The sequence below is a fragment of the Salvelinus namaycush genome, chromosome 2 (genome assembly GCF_016432855.1).
Source record: "Salvelinus namaycush isolate Seneca chromosome 2, SaNama_1.0, whole genome shotgun sequence".
NCBI lineage: Eukaryota > Metazoa > Chordata > Actinopteri > Salmoniformes > Salmonidae > Salvelinus > Salvelinus namaycush.
The window spans coordinates 75,170,185-75,185,177 of record NC_052308.1 but is presented as its reverse complement, the minus strand read 5'-3'; the positions used below and the strand labels follow the sequence as shown (position 1 = coordinate 75,185,177).

The window sequence follows — 14,993 nt, the reverse complement described above, 5'->3', positions numbered from 1 at the left end:
TTTCCCTTTTTTTTTGTGAATAAATGTGCAATGCACTTTCCGAACTGTGAAAGGCAGCAATATGCAACAATGTGTCTAGTCTGTTGGAAAACCACAGGAAGAAGAAAAAGCCAGGAGCAGAGAGGAAGCAGCGAAGCCAACATTTTGGCCAGGGACCAGGTGAGGGTTTCACATTTCCCCCAAAAGCGTTTCATCAATTGAGTACGTTAACATGCATAGTCATAATTCAATATTAAACTGATTATGGCAGTAGGCAGATGCAATAGTCATGTAAACACCTTACATGACTATTAATCGGTGTAAAGTCAAAATCGAAGTAAGCATACGGATATGAGATTATTTTTTTTAAATGGTTTTCTGAGCAACCTTTCGAATTATTAGGAAACGTAAACACCTTAATCAGCGTTCCAGCTGTGTATTTGATCTGCATGTGCTAGCACCAGCCAAGCGAGCCTCCTCCCTCTTTAGCGCGAGTGAAGTGAGTTCGGTACAACTGAATGGATGCATTTTAGAAATAGTTTTAAAATACAAACTTTACATGTCCGAACTCAGAATCAAATATGCTCACCAAAATAACATGGTCGCTGTGGTAGAACTTTTATTTTGATTAGCGATTTTCTGTATTTATTTGATTTCAGATGTGTCCATTATTTGGGAGATCGTTCTTTGTACAAAGCATGTAAACGTTTTTAATGGAACTGTTATATGAATCAAATTATCCACAATAATCGCGTTACTGTGTGGATGTAACGGCACTCAATGTTATTGTTTTTCCTTGATTGACACTACTAAAGTGAATTCAAACAGTCCAATCAGAGAACCATACATGCAAATCTTTACAGCTCACCCCGCCCGTATTTTATAACCGACCAATCAGAGATGGAGTGGGCGGAGTCAGGGATACCAGCGGAGGATTCAAACGGAAGATGGCAGCGGATAAAGATTCCAATAAAAATACACAAAACAGAAGGTAAAATAACATTTAAACAGTATGTAGACAGAATAAATCATGCACGCACGTAAATATACTGTGGAATTGTCGTGATACTGGCATTTGAATTTGGCTTGCTAGCTTGTCTGACATGCATGTTGTTTTTCAGTGACAGTGAAAGCTAATTGAGCTAGCTAACGTTATTTAGCTACTGTAGCTCTGACAATCAAGTGACGTGTTGTGGCAAAATACAATTTCTGTGCATCACACAGCTACTCTGAACAACAATACGGTGCAGAGCATTTCTTTCTGCGCTGTCGCTGAATTACAGCAAGACTCCATAGTTAGCTAGCTAGTAGTCGCAACAATAGACCACAGCAGTAAGCTGTCATTGGTCCACTTCGTTTTGAATGGCCCGGTTTGTTGATTTTTAGACCATTGGTCCTGAAGTGAGATCTCCACTCACCTGAGGCACCAGGCCATGCAAAGCAACTCTCCACCATTATGCCAAGTCAAGCTGCTCTGAATTGCCAGTGAGTGTGTACTTGTGTGAAAGAGGTGTCTTCAGCTCACTGATCTTCAGAACTATGAGGAGTTATGACGATAGTGTCTTCTGGCCGGAGTAGTATCTTCTGGCCAGAGGAGAAACATAATGAACGTAGCTTTCATTTTCAAATTATTTTCAAAAAGTTAAATTACTACACACCTTTTTATAGGGTTACGGTTCCCACACGGTCATATGTGCTATCTTTGTCTCCGAACACCTGTGTGTAAACGGAAGGCAGACACTACAAACATGTTCTCATTAAAAATACTGTTGGCTGCAACTGTTAAAACAGTCTACAGTAAGTGCATTTGTGAAATTATGTTGATGTGATATGAAAGTAGAGGGCTTTATGTTTCTGGAACTGTACCGCAATTGAGAACCGATTCACATTTAGATAGAGTATTTTGATGTTTCGGTTGCCAGAGCCAATTCGCCTCTAAACAAAACATGTAAGGTCCTTGCACTATAGTAACGTTAGACTTCTTTAGTCCATTATTGGGCTAGCCAACCACCACACCATCATCAAACGTGTGTAAGAGGGAGAGAGATTTGGTGTGTGTGCGTGTGAGAAAGTCAGTGTAAAGATAAAGCGGTTGTTTAAAGATGCCTAGATCTTCAGCGTGTGTGTGTGTGTTCCATCAGGGGTACGGTGTGCAACGTGGTGATCAGCCAGGATGCAGGGGGATCTTGGGGCGGCAGTGGGGTTGGTGGCCGCCCGCCCGTCATCTTCAACCCAGACTTCTTTGTGGAGAAGCTACGTCACGAGAGACCTGAGGGGTTTCAAGAGCTGGTGCTTAGCAACATCAGCCGCCTCATCGACCTTCCCGGTGCTGAGTTCTCTCTGCTGTTAGGGGACGAGGGAGGGCACAAGACACCCACAGCGGCCGGAGGGGGATTCTTCCGCTCCTTCAACTTCCTCAAACGTAGAGGTGAGAGAACTGCCATGAGGATCAACCAAGGGTGTCTTCGCCTGGGGTGTGTTCAGCAGGATGCAGTGTAGAACAAACATGCATGTCTGAAATGTAGAAGAAAGTATCACGATGGCTTTACTCATGGAATTTTTATCTGCAACGTTTGACAATGTTTGGCTACTGAACGTGGCCCTGGGTTGTAATAATGTTGAATAATAATATAAATGTACAGCACTCAGATTCTTGTCCTTTGGCTTCTGTCATCATCACAGATAAGGAAGTGGTGTTCGGGACTCCTCTGACAGAGGGAGGCATCGCCCAGATTTACCAGCTCATCGAATACCTCAGCAAGAGTGAGTTGATCATGTTGTTACAGTTCCCATCTGAGGCATGATCCCTGAATGTAATTCTCTCTTCTCTGTCCTGGCACCCCAATGGTAGAACCAGCTAGGACAGCGGAGTCCCTGCCCATCTTCCGAAAAGATCTGAAACCCAATCTCTTCGAAGAGATTCCTAAATCATCCCACAGAACCCCTCCCACCCCCGTTTTCTAGCTCTAACTTTGTTGATAGCTACTTTATTGAGGAAAAATGTACTTAATATGCCTGTGATATGTGGTTGTCCCACCTAGTTATCTTAAGATAAATGCACTAACTGTATGTCGTAACTGATAAGCGCTTCTGCTAAATGACTCAAATGTAATGTAATATCTTATCAGAAAGTAGGCTAAACTTGCTGTACTGCCATGCAGTGTTGTAGTATTCAAGTCTGTAGTACCAGCTTTCTACATTAAGCAATGGAGCTTTTAGCACTACCAAGGGAGTCGTGACTCGAATGTACAAGACTCTGACTCGAACACTAAGGACTCGGTGTAGTGTGTCCACCCCCCCAAAACAACTTTTTATTTTAGATTCTCCCGGACTGTCAAGTTTTTTTATTTTGATTGTTAGTTCTCAAAGATTATCTTAAAAATGTACAGCTCCATTATCTTTTCTACACTGAACAAAAATATAAACGCAACATGAAAGTGTTGGTCCCATATTTCTTGAGCTGAAATAAAAGCTCCCAGAAATGTTCCGTTTGCACAAAAAGTGTGTTTCTCTCATTTTGTGCGCACATTTGTTTACATCCCTGTTTAGTGAACATTTATTCTTTGCCAAGATAAGACATCCACCTGACAGGTGTGGCATATCAAGAAGTTGATTAAACAGCATGATCATTACACAGGTGCACATTGTGCTTGGGACAATAAAAGGCCACTTTAAAATGTGCAGGGTTGTCACACAACACAATGCCACAGATGTCTCAAGTTTTAAGGGAGTGTGAAGTTGGCATGCCAACTGCAGGAATGGCCACCAGAGCTGTTGCGAGAGAATTTTATATTCATTTCTCTACCATAGACTGCCTCCGTCTCCAACCTTATGCTTCAGCATGATAATGCACGGCCCCATGTGGCAAGGATTTGTTCACAATTCCTGGAAACGTTCCAATTCTGCCATTGCACCAGACATGTCACCCATTACGCATGTTTAGGATGCTCTGGATCGACATGTAAGACAGTGTGTTCCGGTTCCCACCAATATACAGCAACTTCACACAGCCATTCAAGAGGAGTGGTACAGAATTCTACAGGCCACAATCAACAGCCTTATCAACTCAATGCAAAAGAGATGTGTTGCGCTGCATGAGGCAAATGGTTGTCAGATACTGACTGGCTATCTGTGACCAACCGATACATATCTGTGTTCTCATTCATGTGAAATCCATAGATCAGGGCCTGATGAATTAATTTCAGTTGACTGGTTTCCTTACATGAAGTGTAACTCAGTAAAATCTTTGAAGTTGTTTCATGTTGTCTTTATATTTTTGTTCATTGTACTTTATATCTGCTTTTAGTGGTTTAAGTTTGCACTGAAAACATTTTACCCTAAAATCATTTCTATAAAAAAAAAAATATATATAATAAACTCACAACTTTTGTTTTTTTAAATCATATTTTTTGAAGTGACGGGAATGATTTATCTGCGGTGACCCGCCGCTGCTAAATGAGTTTTGGAGAAACACTTCTGATTGATTCACTACATATTTAATTTATTGACTGATTCCACGATTGATTCATTGATTCATCAGACTTGCATGTTAAGGGTCTGTTCAGGGTGCTTGGTGGTTTGTTTAATTGATTGATGATCAGACCTGCAGGTAGAGGGTCTGTTCAGGGTGCCAGGTAACAGTGTGCGGCAGCAGGCCCTGAAGGAGCAGCTGAACAGTGGCGCAGACATCGACCTGGAGGCAGGGGGCTTCCACCCCAACGACGTGGCCACCCTCCTCAAGACCTTCCTGGGAGAGCTACCTGAACCCCTCCTCACGCACCAACACTTCCACGCTCACCTCAAAATAGCAGGTACCCCTGTCTGAGCACCTCCCCGCTCTCTCCTGTCTGAGCACCTCCCCGCTCTCTCCTGTCTGAGCACCTCCCCGCTCTCTCCTGTCTGAGCACCTCCCCGCTCTCTCCTGTCTGAGCACCTCCCCGCTCTCTCCTGTCTGAGCACCTCCCCGCTCTCTCCTGTCTGAGCACCTCCCCGCTCTCTCCTGTCTGAGCACCTCCCCGCTCTCTCCTGTCTGAGCACTTTTTAGTTTTCAAAAACCTACAAGAAATCACACCCTGGCGCTCAAAAATAAGTGTTATTGATGTTCTGTTTTTAATATAACTGTCCCCCATGAGACCCATACTGAAGTGTCTTGTGTGTGTTCTGTCCCATCCCCATCTCCCGCTCTTCTCTCTCCTCTCCATTCCCCCAGACATGACTCTGTTTGATGAGAAAGGCAACAAGACGTCAGTACCTGATAAGGAGCGTCAGATTGAGGCCTTACAGCTCCTCTTCCTGCTGCTGCCCCAGGCCAACCGCAGCCTCCTCAAACTGATCCTGGACCTGCTCTACCACACCGCCAAGCAGCAGGACAAGAACAAAATGTCCGCCTTGAACCTCGCCCTCATGTTTGCCCCCCACGTCGTGTGGCCCAGAGATGTATGTACTTTAACTGAAATCTAATGTGTTTTTATATTCGGCAGTTGACACAAAGTGCTTTACAGATACCCAGCATAAAACCTCAGAGAAAGCAATGCCGAGGCAGAAGCACAGGGACTAGGAGAAACGCCTGAAGCTGGACTGTGCCGGGAACATTTATCATGTGGATCAGAGTTTCCCAAACTCTTTCCTGAGGCTTGTTGTCCTAGCACTGCACAGCTGATTCAGATAATGACAGCTTGACCATGACTTCCTTATTTCAATCATCTGTGTAGTGCATAATACATAAGTATTCAGACCCTTTGCTATGAGAGTCGAAATTGAGCTCAGGTGCATCCTGTTTCCATTGATCATCCTTGAGTTGTTTCTACAACCTGATTGGAGTCCACCGGTGGTAAATTCAATTGATTGGACCTGTTTTGGAAAGGCACACACCTGTCTATGTAAGGTCCCACAGTTGACAGTGTATGTCAGAGCAAAAACCAAGCCATGCGGTTAAAGGAATTGTCTGTAGAGTGCTGAGACAGGATTGTGTCTAGGCACAGATCTGGGGAAGGGTACCAGGTACCACAGAAAGCACAGTGGTCTCAATCATTCTTAAATGGAAGACGTTTGGAACCACTCATGACCAAGCTGAGCAATCGGGGGGGAAAAGGGTCTTGGCAGAGAAGTGACCAAGAACCCAGTGGTCACTCTGACAGAGCTTCAGAGTTCCTCTGTGGAGATGGTTGTCCTTCTGAAAGGTTCTCCCATCTCTGCAGCACTCCACCAATCAGGCCTTTATGGTAGAGTGGCCAGACGGAAGCTGCTCCTCAGTAAAAGGCACATGACAGCCCGCTTGCAGTTTTCCAAAAGGCACCTAAAGACATTCAGACCATGAGAAACAAGATTATTTGGTCTGATGAAACCAAGATTGAACTTTTTGGCCTGAATGCCAAGTGTCATGTCTGGAGGAAACCTCGCACCATCCCTACGGTGAATCATGGTGCTGGCAGCATCATGTTGTGGGGATGTTTTTCAGAGGCAAGGACTGGGAGACTAGTTGGGATCGAGGGAAAGATAAATGGAACAAAGTACAGAGAGATCCTTGATGAAAACCTGCTCCAGAGCACTCAGGACCTCAGACTGGGGCAAAGGTTCACCTTCCAACAGGACAATAACCCTAAGCACACAGCCAAGGCAATGCAGGAGTGGCTTTGGGACAATATCTCTGAATATCCTTGAGTGGCCCAGCCGGAGCCCGGACTTGAACCCGATCAAACATCTCTGGAGATACTTTCCCGAATGCACCGTATGTAAATACTGTACACTGTTAAATGTCCTGTAGTCATGACGGTTGATTCACTTGGCTTGCCTAGTAGAACCTCAGATATACACACTGGCCCAGAAATGTGTTCTGTGTTCTGTTCTTGGACAGCCTATCCTCACGATGCACAGTGTTATGAATTGTAGAATCAGGAATGTAATAAAATAAAAATGCATTCAATTTAGATGTGAATCGAAATAATTAGGTGGGTGGTTATATTTGTCCTATTTCACACATGTAATGTTACGTATGTATGAATTAGAAATGTTTTTGTTGTTTGCATATCCCAACTCCCCCTGAGAGTGAAGTGTAACTCGGAGAGTGAGGTCACGGCCAGGGTCTGCCATTATCAACGGCGACCCTGGAGCAATTAGGGCTAAGTGCCTTACTCAAAGCACATCAACACGTTTTTCACTTTGTCGGCTCTGGGATTTAAACAAGGGACTTTTCAGTTACTGGCCCAACGCTCTAACCACTAGGCTACCTCTCACTGATTGATTTTCATTCAGCTACAGTAATTTGTGTGTGTTTGTTTCATCCAGATGGTGGCCAGTGACCTCCAGGAGAATCTGAAGAAGCTAAACAACGGCATGGCCTTCCTCATCAAACACTCCCAGAAACTATTCAGGGTCAGAGAGACTAACTTCACACTCTGGGCTAGTTTCCCAACCCAGAATAAGCCTAGTCCAGAGGGGCTTTCTATAAAGCAGGATCAAAGAGTTAGCAGAATATTTAGGCAAGTTAGCTGGCTAACTTTAAAAATTATTGAAAGATAATCTTGAAATGATCATGGTCTAATTGATTCAACAAACAAAAACACATATCTAAGTTTAGCTTTTATTTAAAAAAATTTTTTTTTATATATATATATATATACCAGAAAATCTATAGTTATTTCTGGTTGCTTTTCAAAGTTAGCTGGCTAACACATTAATCCTGCTTTGTACTATGCCACACTGGACTAAAACACTCCATTGAGAATACCTCTATTGGTATACCATACTATTGGCTTCAACTGTGTCTGGGAAACCGGCCCAGTTGTCAGTGTTATTTTATAAGGTCTGGGGAACATGGGCTACAATAAGGTAATGATTTATGTCAAGCACAGAAGAGAAATAGAATCATTATTTTTAGTGTGTTTTGATGGATAATTAGTGTGTGTGTGTGTCCACTCAGGCTCCTATGTACATGAGGGAGCATGCCAGAATGCACTTCACAGGATCTAAGACCCTGCAGACCAAGGTTAGTAGTAGGACTCTTTCACCTGCTGGGTTTACATCTATACCATTAAAGGATGTTGCGCTTCTCTCAAACAAAGGACCATATTAGATCAAACTGGGGCAAGTGTTCATGAAGCGTCTCAGAGCAGGAGTGCTGATCTAGGATCAGATCCTCCTCCTTTCCAGTCATTATAATCTGCAAGGCCAAACTGATCCCAGTTTACCAGAAGGCGAGATGGATCTATTGCCCAACTTGTTTACACCTTTCTAGTCTTTTCAGATCTACCAGGGCCTATTATAAGTGTATAGGTGCTAGAAATGTCTAGCTGTGGGTTAGGGTTGTAGATCAACCTAATCTCCCTCTAAGCTGAAATGGGTTCTGTCCCATGTTGCACCCTATTCCCTTTATAGTGCACTACTTTATATAGGGAATAGGGTGCCATTTGAAATGTATCCAGAGACTTGTGTTGTGATGGAAACTAATAGCTCCTTTCTCGCCCCCCTCCCTCAGGATGATATAGACCTGTTATCTGTGACTGGTTTCCCTGCCCCTGTTCCCCTGAAGAGGTGTTGGGCTGACCCGTCTCAGTACCTGTCCCCCTCGTCGTCCCAGGGCCAGCAGCACCACACAGAGGAGTCCCTGAAGGAGCTGTTCAGACACGTCCATGACAACATGCCCGACTCTGCCAAGAAGAAGAAACTCCTACGACAGGTACTCACTGCCGGACTGCTTCTTAATATTCTCTTGTCTCCTTTTCCATACGAGGCGGATTTTACATTTCATGTAGATTAGAATGACTGGCTAAATCCCAGTATCCTGTCTCCTCATCCTCCATCTCTTTCTCCTCCTCCTGCAGCTTGCTAAACAGACCACCCCCGGCCTGGCCTCAGGGACACCCATCAACAACTATCAGACCCCCCCGGCCCAGAGCAAGAAACACACCCGCTCCCGCTCCTTCGGTGGATTCATCAAGGTGTGTGTCATTGTGTTTATGTGTATTTGACTTACAATTGTAATATCCAATCAATACATTTGTTGATGTATTTTGTAAATGTGTTTGTATCCAATTTGAACTTAGTATGTTGTAGTCACCATCTGCTACAACTGTTCTGTCTGTTGTATATGATGTCATCTTAGTATGTTGTAGTCACCATCTGCTACAACTGTTCTGTCTGTTGTATATGATGTAATCTTAGTATGTTGTAGTCACCATCTGCTACAACTGTTCTGTCTGTTGTATATGATGTCATCTTAGTATGTTGTAGTCACCATCTGCTACAACTGTTCTGTCTGTTGGATATGATGTCATCTTAGTATGTTGTAGTCACCATCTGCTACAACTGTTCTGTCTGTTGTATATGATGTCATCTTAGTATGTTGTAGTCACCATCTGCTACAACTGTTCTGTCTGTTGGATATGATGTAATCTTTATGTTGTAGTCACCATCTGTTACAACTGTTCTGTCTGTTGGATATGATGTCATCTTAGTATGTTGTAGTCACCATCTGCTTCAACTGTTCTGTCTGTTGGATATGATGTAATCTTTATGTTGTAGTCACCATCTGTTACAACTGTTCTGTCTGTTGGATATGATGTCATCTTAGTATGTTGTAGTCACCATCTGCTACAACTGTTCTGTCTGTTGTATATGATGTCATCTTAGTATGTTGTAGTCACCATCTGCTACAACTGTTCTGTCTGTTGTATACGATGTAATCTTAGTATGTTGTAGTCACCATCTGCTACAACTGTTCTGTCTGTTGTATATGATGTCATCTTAGTATGTTGTAGTCACCATCTGCTACAACTGTTCTGTCTGTTGTATATGATGTAATCTTAGTATGTTGTAGTCACCATCTGCTACAACTGTTCTGTCTGTTGTATATGAGGATCTTTAAGGACAATTCCTCCCCTTTTCAACCTCCTATTCATTATGCCAAGCACCATACCAGTGAAAACGGGCATTTCTACGTTCTATAGATTAAAAAGTTATCTATGATATTATCAAAAATATATTTCCTGGTAGAGTGAAGGTTAAATAACTGTTGTGTCAACTGTCCTACCCTCCTGATCAAATGAACCAATGAAAACAGAGGAGACATAAGGGGGACCAACAGGCTTTGGAGAGGAGGGGCAGACAAATCTCCCCGGAGATGGTTGCTGCGGCGATGGGACGGCTGGGAAAGGAGAACGTCGTCCTGCAGTCGGTGAGCGACATTGACACACAAGGAGACCACACAAACACTTCCTTGTCCACAGCTTCCTTGTTTTCTCTAGATGTTCATGGTTGTGTGTGTGTGTGTGTGTGTGTGTGTGTGTGTGTGTGTGTGTGTGTGTGTGTGTGTGTGTGTGTGTGTGTGTGTGTGCGCGTCTCCAGGTGAACAGTCCGGTGACAGTGAATAATAAGACTCCAGTCAGGGTCAAGGCCTCTGATAGCATGGCCCTCAATAGAGAGAGGGGACTCAAACTATCAAAGGTTTGTTGCTTTTGGATTGATAACATGGCAATTCCCACTTTTTCTATAGACATTTACATACATATGTTTTTGCGTATGTTGTATATCTTTCCTGATACACTTCAATGTCATCATTCAACATTACAATACAGCCACATTTCCACATCTTGTGAGCTTTGTTAACTTAGTCTTTTTTGTCCCGTGTCTCATTCATCTTCTTTCTCTTTTTTTCTCCTTCATCTCTCCGTCTCCCTCCAGGACTCTCCATCCATCTCCAGAATGTGTTTCTCTCCCTCCCTAGAAACGTCGATGTAGAGGATTGGTACTAGCAACACTGGACTTGTTTTTTTCTTCTTTTTAACACAAGTAAACTATATTGTAACTTTGTAAATCCGTAACGAATACAACATTAGTCCCCAGACAGACATCCCAATAATCTCTTCTTTCTCCTGAAGTGTGCGCTTGTTCACTTTCCTCAATGGGTTTGAAAAGAAATGACTGGAATACCTATATGGAAACTCCTTCTAGCCCATGCCTACACAATCCAATACTTTTCCATTTTGTGGGGAGTAGTGAATGAGTGCACACTTCAGGGGGAGAGATTATTGGGATGTAACCCAGGAAAGTACAAGACCAACTCAGTATGGAGGCAGGGACAGAAGGGAGCTTTCTTTGGTCTGGTTGGGGTCTGAGTGCCACTCATAACTTGAAACAGTTTTGTTAGATACTTTTACTGTTGACCGCTAGCTGAGCCTACATAGATACTTTTACTGTTGTTCGCTAGCTGAGCCTACATAGATACTTTTACTGTTGTTCGCTAGCTGAGCCTACATAGATACTTTTACTGTTGTTCGCTAGCTGAGCCTACATAGATACTTTTACAGTTGACCGCTAGCTGAGCCTACATAGATACTTTTACTGTTGTTCGCTAGCTGAGCCTACATAGATACTTTTACAGTTGACCGCTAGCTGAGCCTACATAGATACTTTTACAGTTGACCGCTAGCTGAGTCTACATAGATACTTTTACAGTTGACCGCTAGCTGAGCCTACATAGATACTTTTACTGTTGTTCGCTAGCTGAGCCTACATAGATACTTTTACAGTTGACCGCTAGCTGAGTCTACATAGATACTTTTACAGTTGACCGCTAGCTGAGCCTACATAGATACTTTTACTGTTGTTCGCTAGCTGAGCCTACATAGATACTTTTACAGTTGACCGCTAGCTGAGTCTACATAGATACTTTTACAGTTGACCACTAGCTGAGCCTACATAGATACTTTTACAGTTGACCACTAGCTGAGCCTACATAGATACTTTTACAGTTGACCGCTAGCTGAGTCTACATAGATACTTTTACAGTTGACCGCTAGCTGAGCCTACATAGATACTTTTACAGTTGACCGCTAGCTGAGCCTACATAGATACTTTTACAGTTGACCGCTAGCTGAGCCTACATAGATACTTTTACAGTTGACCGCTAGCTGAGCCTACATAGATACTTTTACAGTTGACCACCAGCTGAGCCTACATAGAGACTTTTACAGTTGACCGCTAGCTGAGTCTACATAGAGACTTTTACAGTTGACCGCTAGCTGAGTCTACATAGATACTTTTACAGTTGACCACTAGCTGAGTCTACATAGATACTTTTACAGTTGACCGCTAGCTGAGCCTACATAGATACTTTTACAGTTGACCACTAGCTGAGCCTACATAGAGACTTTTACAGTTGACCACTAGCTGAGCCTACATAGATACTTTTACAGTTGACCACTAGCTGAGCCTACATAGATACTTTTACAGTTGACCGCTAGCTGAGCCTACATAGATACTTTTACAGTTGACCGCTAGCTGAGCCTACATAGATACTTTTACAGTTGACCGCTAGCTGAGCCTACATAGATACTTTTACAGTTGAACACTAGCTGAGCCTACATAGATACTTTTACAGTTGAACACTAGCTGAGCCTACATAGATACTTTTACAGTTGAACACTAGCTGAGCCTATAATGTACTATATGTAAGTATCTTGTTTGTTTTTTTAAATGTTCTTCTGAATCTGATGCTACTCTGATGCTACTACTCATCTGAAAATGTGCCGTTTAATTTGACTAATATTCTAAGTCCCAATGGTTGCCCTACACACACAGCACACTGATGGGATGATTATATCCCCCTACAAAATGCTGATTAGCACCAGTCACATTTGTCTGGGGCCTGTTCCAAAAAGCTGGATCAGTGAGTTGGCCAGCAAACTGGCCCAAATTGCTTGAAATTGTTTGAAATGATTCAACAACAGAAACAACTATTATACAAATGTAGATTATTTTAATCAACCAGGAAATCAAGAGATATGAGGCAAAGGCTGTTAATCAAAGTTAGCTGGTTGATGTATTAACCCTGCGTTCTGGAATATCAAAGTTAGCTGGCTGATGTATTAACCCTGCCTTCTGGAATATCAAAGTTAGCTGGCTGATGTATTAACCCTGCCTTCTGGAATATCAAAGTTAGCTGGCTGATGTATTAACCCTGCCTTCTGGAATATCAAAGTTAGCTGGCTGATGTATTGACCCTGCCTTCTGGAATATCCCACAGCTCTTATGGTGTCTAAAGGCCAGTGGGTTTACTGATACTGTCTGTTAGCTCAAATGGCGCCCCCGTTCCCTATATAGTGCACTATTGGCCAAAAGTAGTGCACTACACTTTATAGTAGTGCATGTGGTGGTGTTGGAGAGACACTGGCTCAGGGTTTTCTTGAATCTATATCATACAAATACAGGTCAATACATATTGGATGATGATGATGAACAAATACGAGCTGAACAAACTAGCCTTTCTGTAATGGTATTTGCGTTTGGGAGAGACGTAGGTAGGGCTTCACTTTGGGGCGACTATTTATTTTTATTGTCTGAGATTTGTGTATTAACTGATTGAACTCCTCAATGTGTACAATGTCATATTTCACCTGCCTGGTTTGGCCTTTGAGGTTTGATAGTGCAATGATGTGATTTTAATTTTTTTAATTTAATTTTTTAACTGGAAGTCATGGGTTTTGGGTGGATATTGGTTGGGACGCTAACGTTGAAAGATTTTCTGGAAGTCTGAGATGGTTTTTGCTTTGTTGGAGAGGGAAATGTGTAGTGACGGTGTCAATAGAAGATTCTCTTACAGTACCTTCAGTGTTGCCTGGTCTGATACAAGTCGTCTTTATTGAGCGTGGATTGGGACATTTGATCTGGGTCATGTTCATTGGGAACCAAATAGAACAAGACGGATTCAAACTGGGAGGGACTACCTGGACTTTGTCCAATAAGGAACCCTTATTTTCACTTTCTGTTGCAGAACGTTTTGAAAAGTTTTTGTTGTGTACCCTAATGGACATGACGTTGGTTTTAATGGGGCTGTTTTTAGAGGAAGTGTTAATGGGGAATGTGTGAGAATGGGTTTGTGGTAAGTTTTAAAGAGATGGGTGTGTGTTTTTATACATGAAATGAAAGACTTGCTGCTGAGGTTATCAAGATGGCTTTGTTTTTTTACTCGTTTTATTTGATCTGTGCTGGTCAAGTAGCCTACATATTTTACATGTTATTCCACTGCTTTAAAGAGAACTTTTGTCCCCTGTCTTTTCTCTCTGTTACCTGAAGGTTTTCAGCCAATCAAGGCCCAACACATTATTTTGAGTGTCATTTGGAAAAGCTGAAGGGTCATCTGGCCATTAGTGGTTGATACACACTGAGTCTTGCTGGAAACAGTTTTGCTAATGTGCGATCATCTTTGTGATGTGAGTCAGTTCTAGATTACATGATACAACATGTGGGCATTATCTTTTACTCTCCCTTATTATTTTTGTGTTTAAGTGTGTATGTTGAAAGTCTTTGGTTTTGTCAGCCAATATGTTGACCATGGTCTTAAATGTTTACACATCAACTGTACACTACTAGTTTTTGTTTATTTTTGTTCAGTTCCATTCTGCCCTGTTTATCTGTGAATAACAGCATGGGCATGTGTCCCAAATGGCTCCCTATATAGTGTACTACTTTAGACCAGGGCCCTATTCCCTATATAGTGCACTACTTTAGAACGGGGCCCTATTCCCTATATAGTGCACTACTTTAGAACGGGGCCCTATTCCCTATATAGTGCACTACTTTTGAGCAGAGCTCTGTGCCCTGGTCAGAAGTAGTGCACTACATAGGGTGCAATTTAAGATGCAGACATGGAGTTACATTAATGTCTACTAAAATAAACATAGTATACTGTAATCTCACATTGCTGCCTATATTTACTACCATGCATCTTCCTCTGTTCATATAAACCTGTTACCAGTGCCTTTTAATGTAAGGTCATCTTACCCTACCTTTACCTGTTTAGTTTTTTTTGTGTTTTTGTTGTGTAAAATGTTTTTTTAACGCTGTCAAATAGATGCATTGATTTACTACTGGTGCTATGGATTAAAACATTTTTTTACATGTGGAAAGTCTCATTGCAGAACATAAAATGTTACCTACACTGCTGCACTTTTCTTAAACATCCACTAGGTGGCATCCCGAGTCGTTGAGTAAGGACGCTGTGTTGTGCTAGGGCATAG

The 14,993-nt window shown here is 42.5% G+C and overlaps 1 protein-coding gene across 1 annotated transcript; it reads left to right on the top strand.

The window, feature by feature from the left end:
- Nucleotides 1–890: 890 nt before the first annotated feature.
- Nucleotides 891–14,508, top strand: LOC120018295 (rho GTPase-activating protein 19-like). The gene is made up of 12 exons (XM_038961427.1): nucleotides 891–970; nucleotides 2,121–2,407; nucleotides 2,662–2,742; nucleotides 4,581–4,790; nucleotides 5,189–5,415; nucleotides 7,264–7,350; nucleotides 7,898–7,963; nucleotides 8,453–8,653; nucleotides 8,799–8,915; nucleotides 10,037–10,150; nucleotides 10,321–10,419; nucleotides 10,657–14,508. The coding sequence occupies exons 1-12, from the start codon at nucleotides 927–929 to the stop codon at nucleotides 10,711–10,713; spliced, it is 1,590 nt and encodes a 529-aa protein (XP_038817355.1). The 5' UTR covers nucleotides 891–926; the 3' UTR covers nucleotides 10,714–14,508.
- The last annotated feature ends 485 nt before the right edge of the window (nucleotides 14,509–14,993 follow it).

Excerpts from the sequence above, each read along its gene's own strand:
- LOC120018295 (XM_038961427.1), top strand. The coding sequence starts at position 927 with ATGGCAGCGGATAAAGATTCCAATAAAAATACACAAAACAGAAG. Across the intron at positions 8,916-10,036 it reads CCTTCGGTGGATTCATCAAG|AGGAGACATAAGGGGGACCA; the intron begins GTGTGTGTCATT and ends CAATGAAAACAG. Across the intron at positions 10,420-10,656 it reads GGGGACTCAAACTATCAAAG|GACTCTCCATCCATCTCCAG; the intron begins GTTTGTTGCTTT and ends GTCTCCCTCCAG.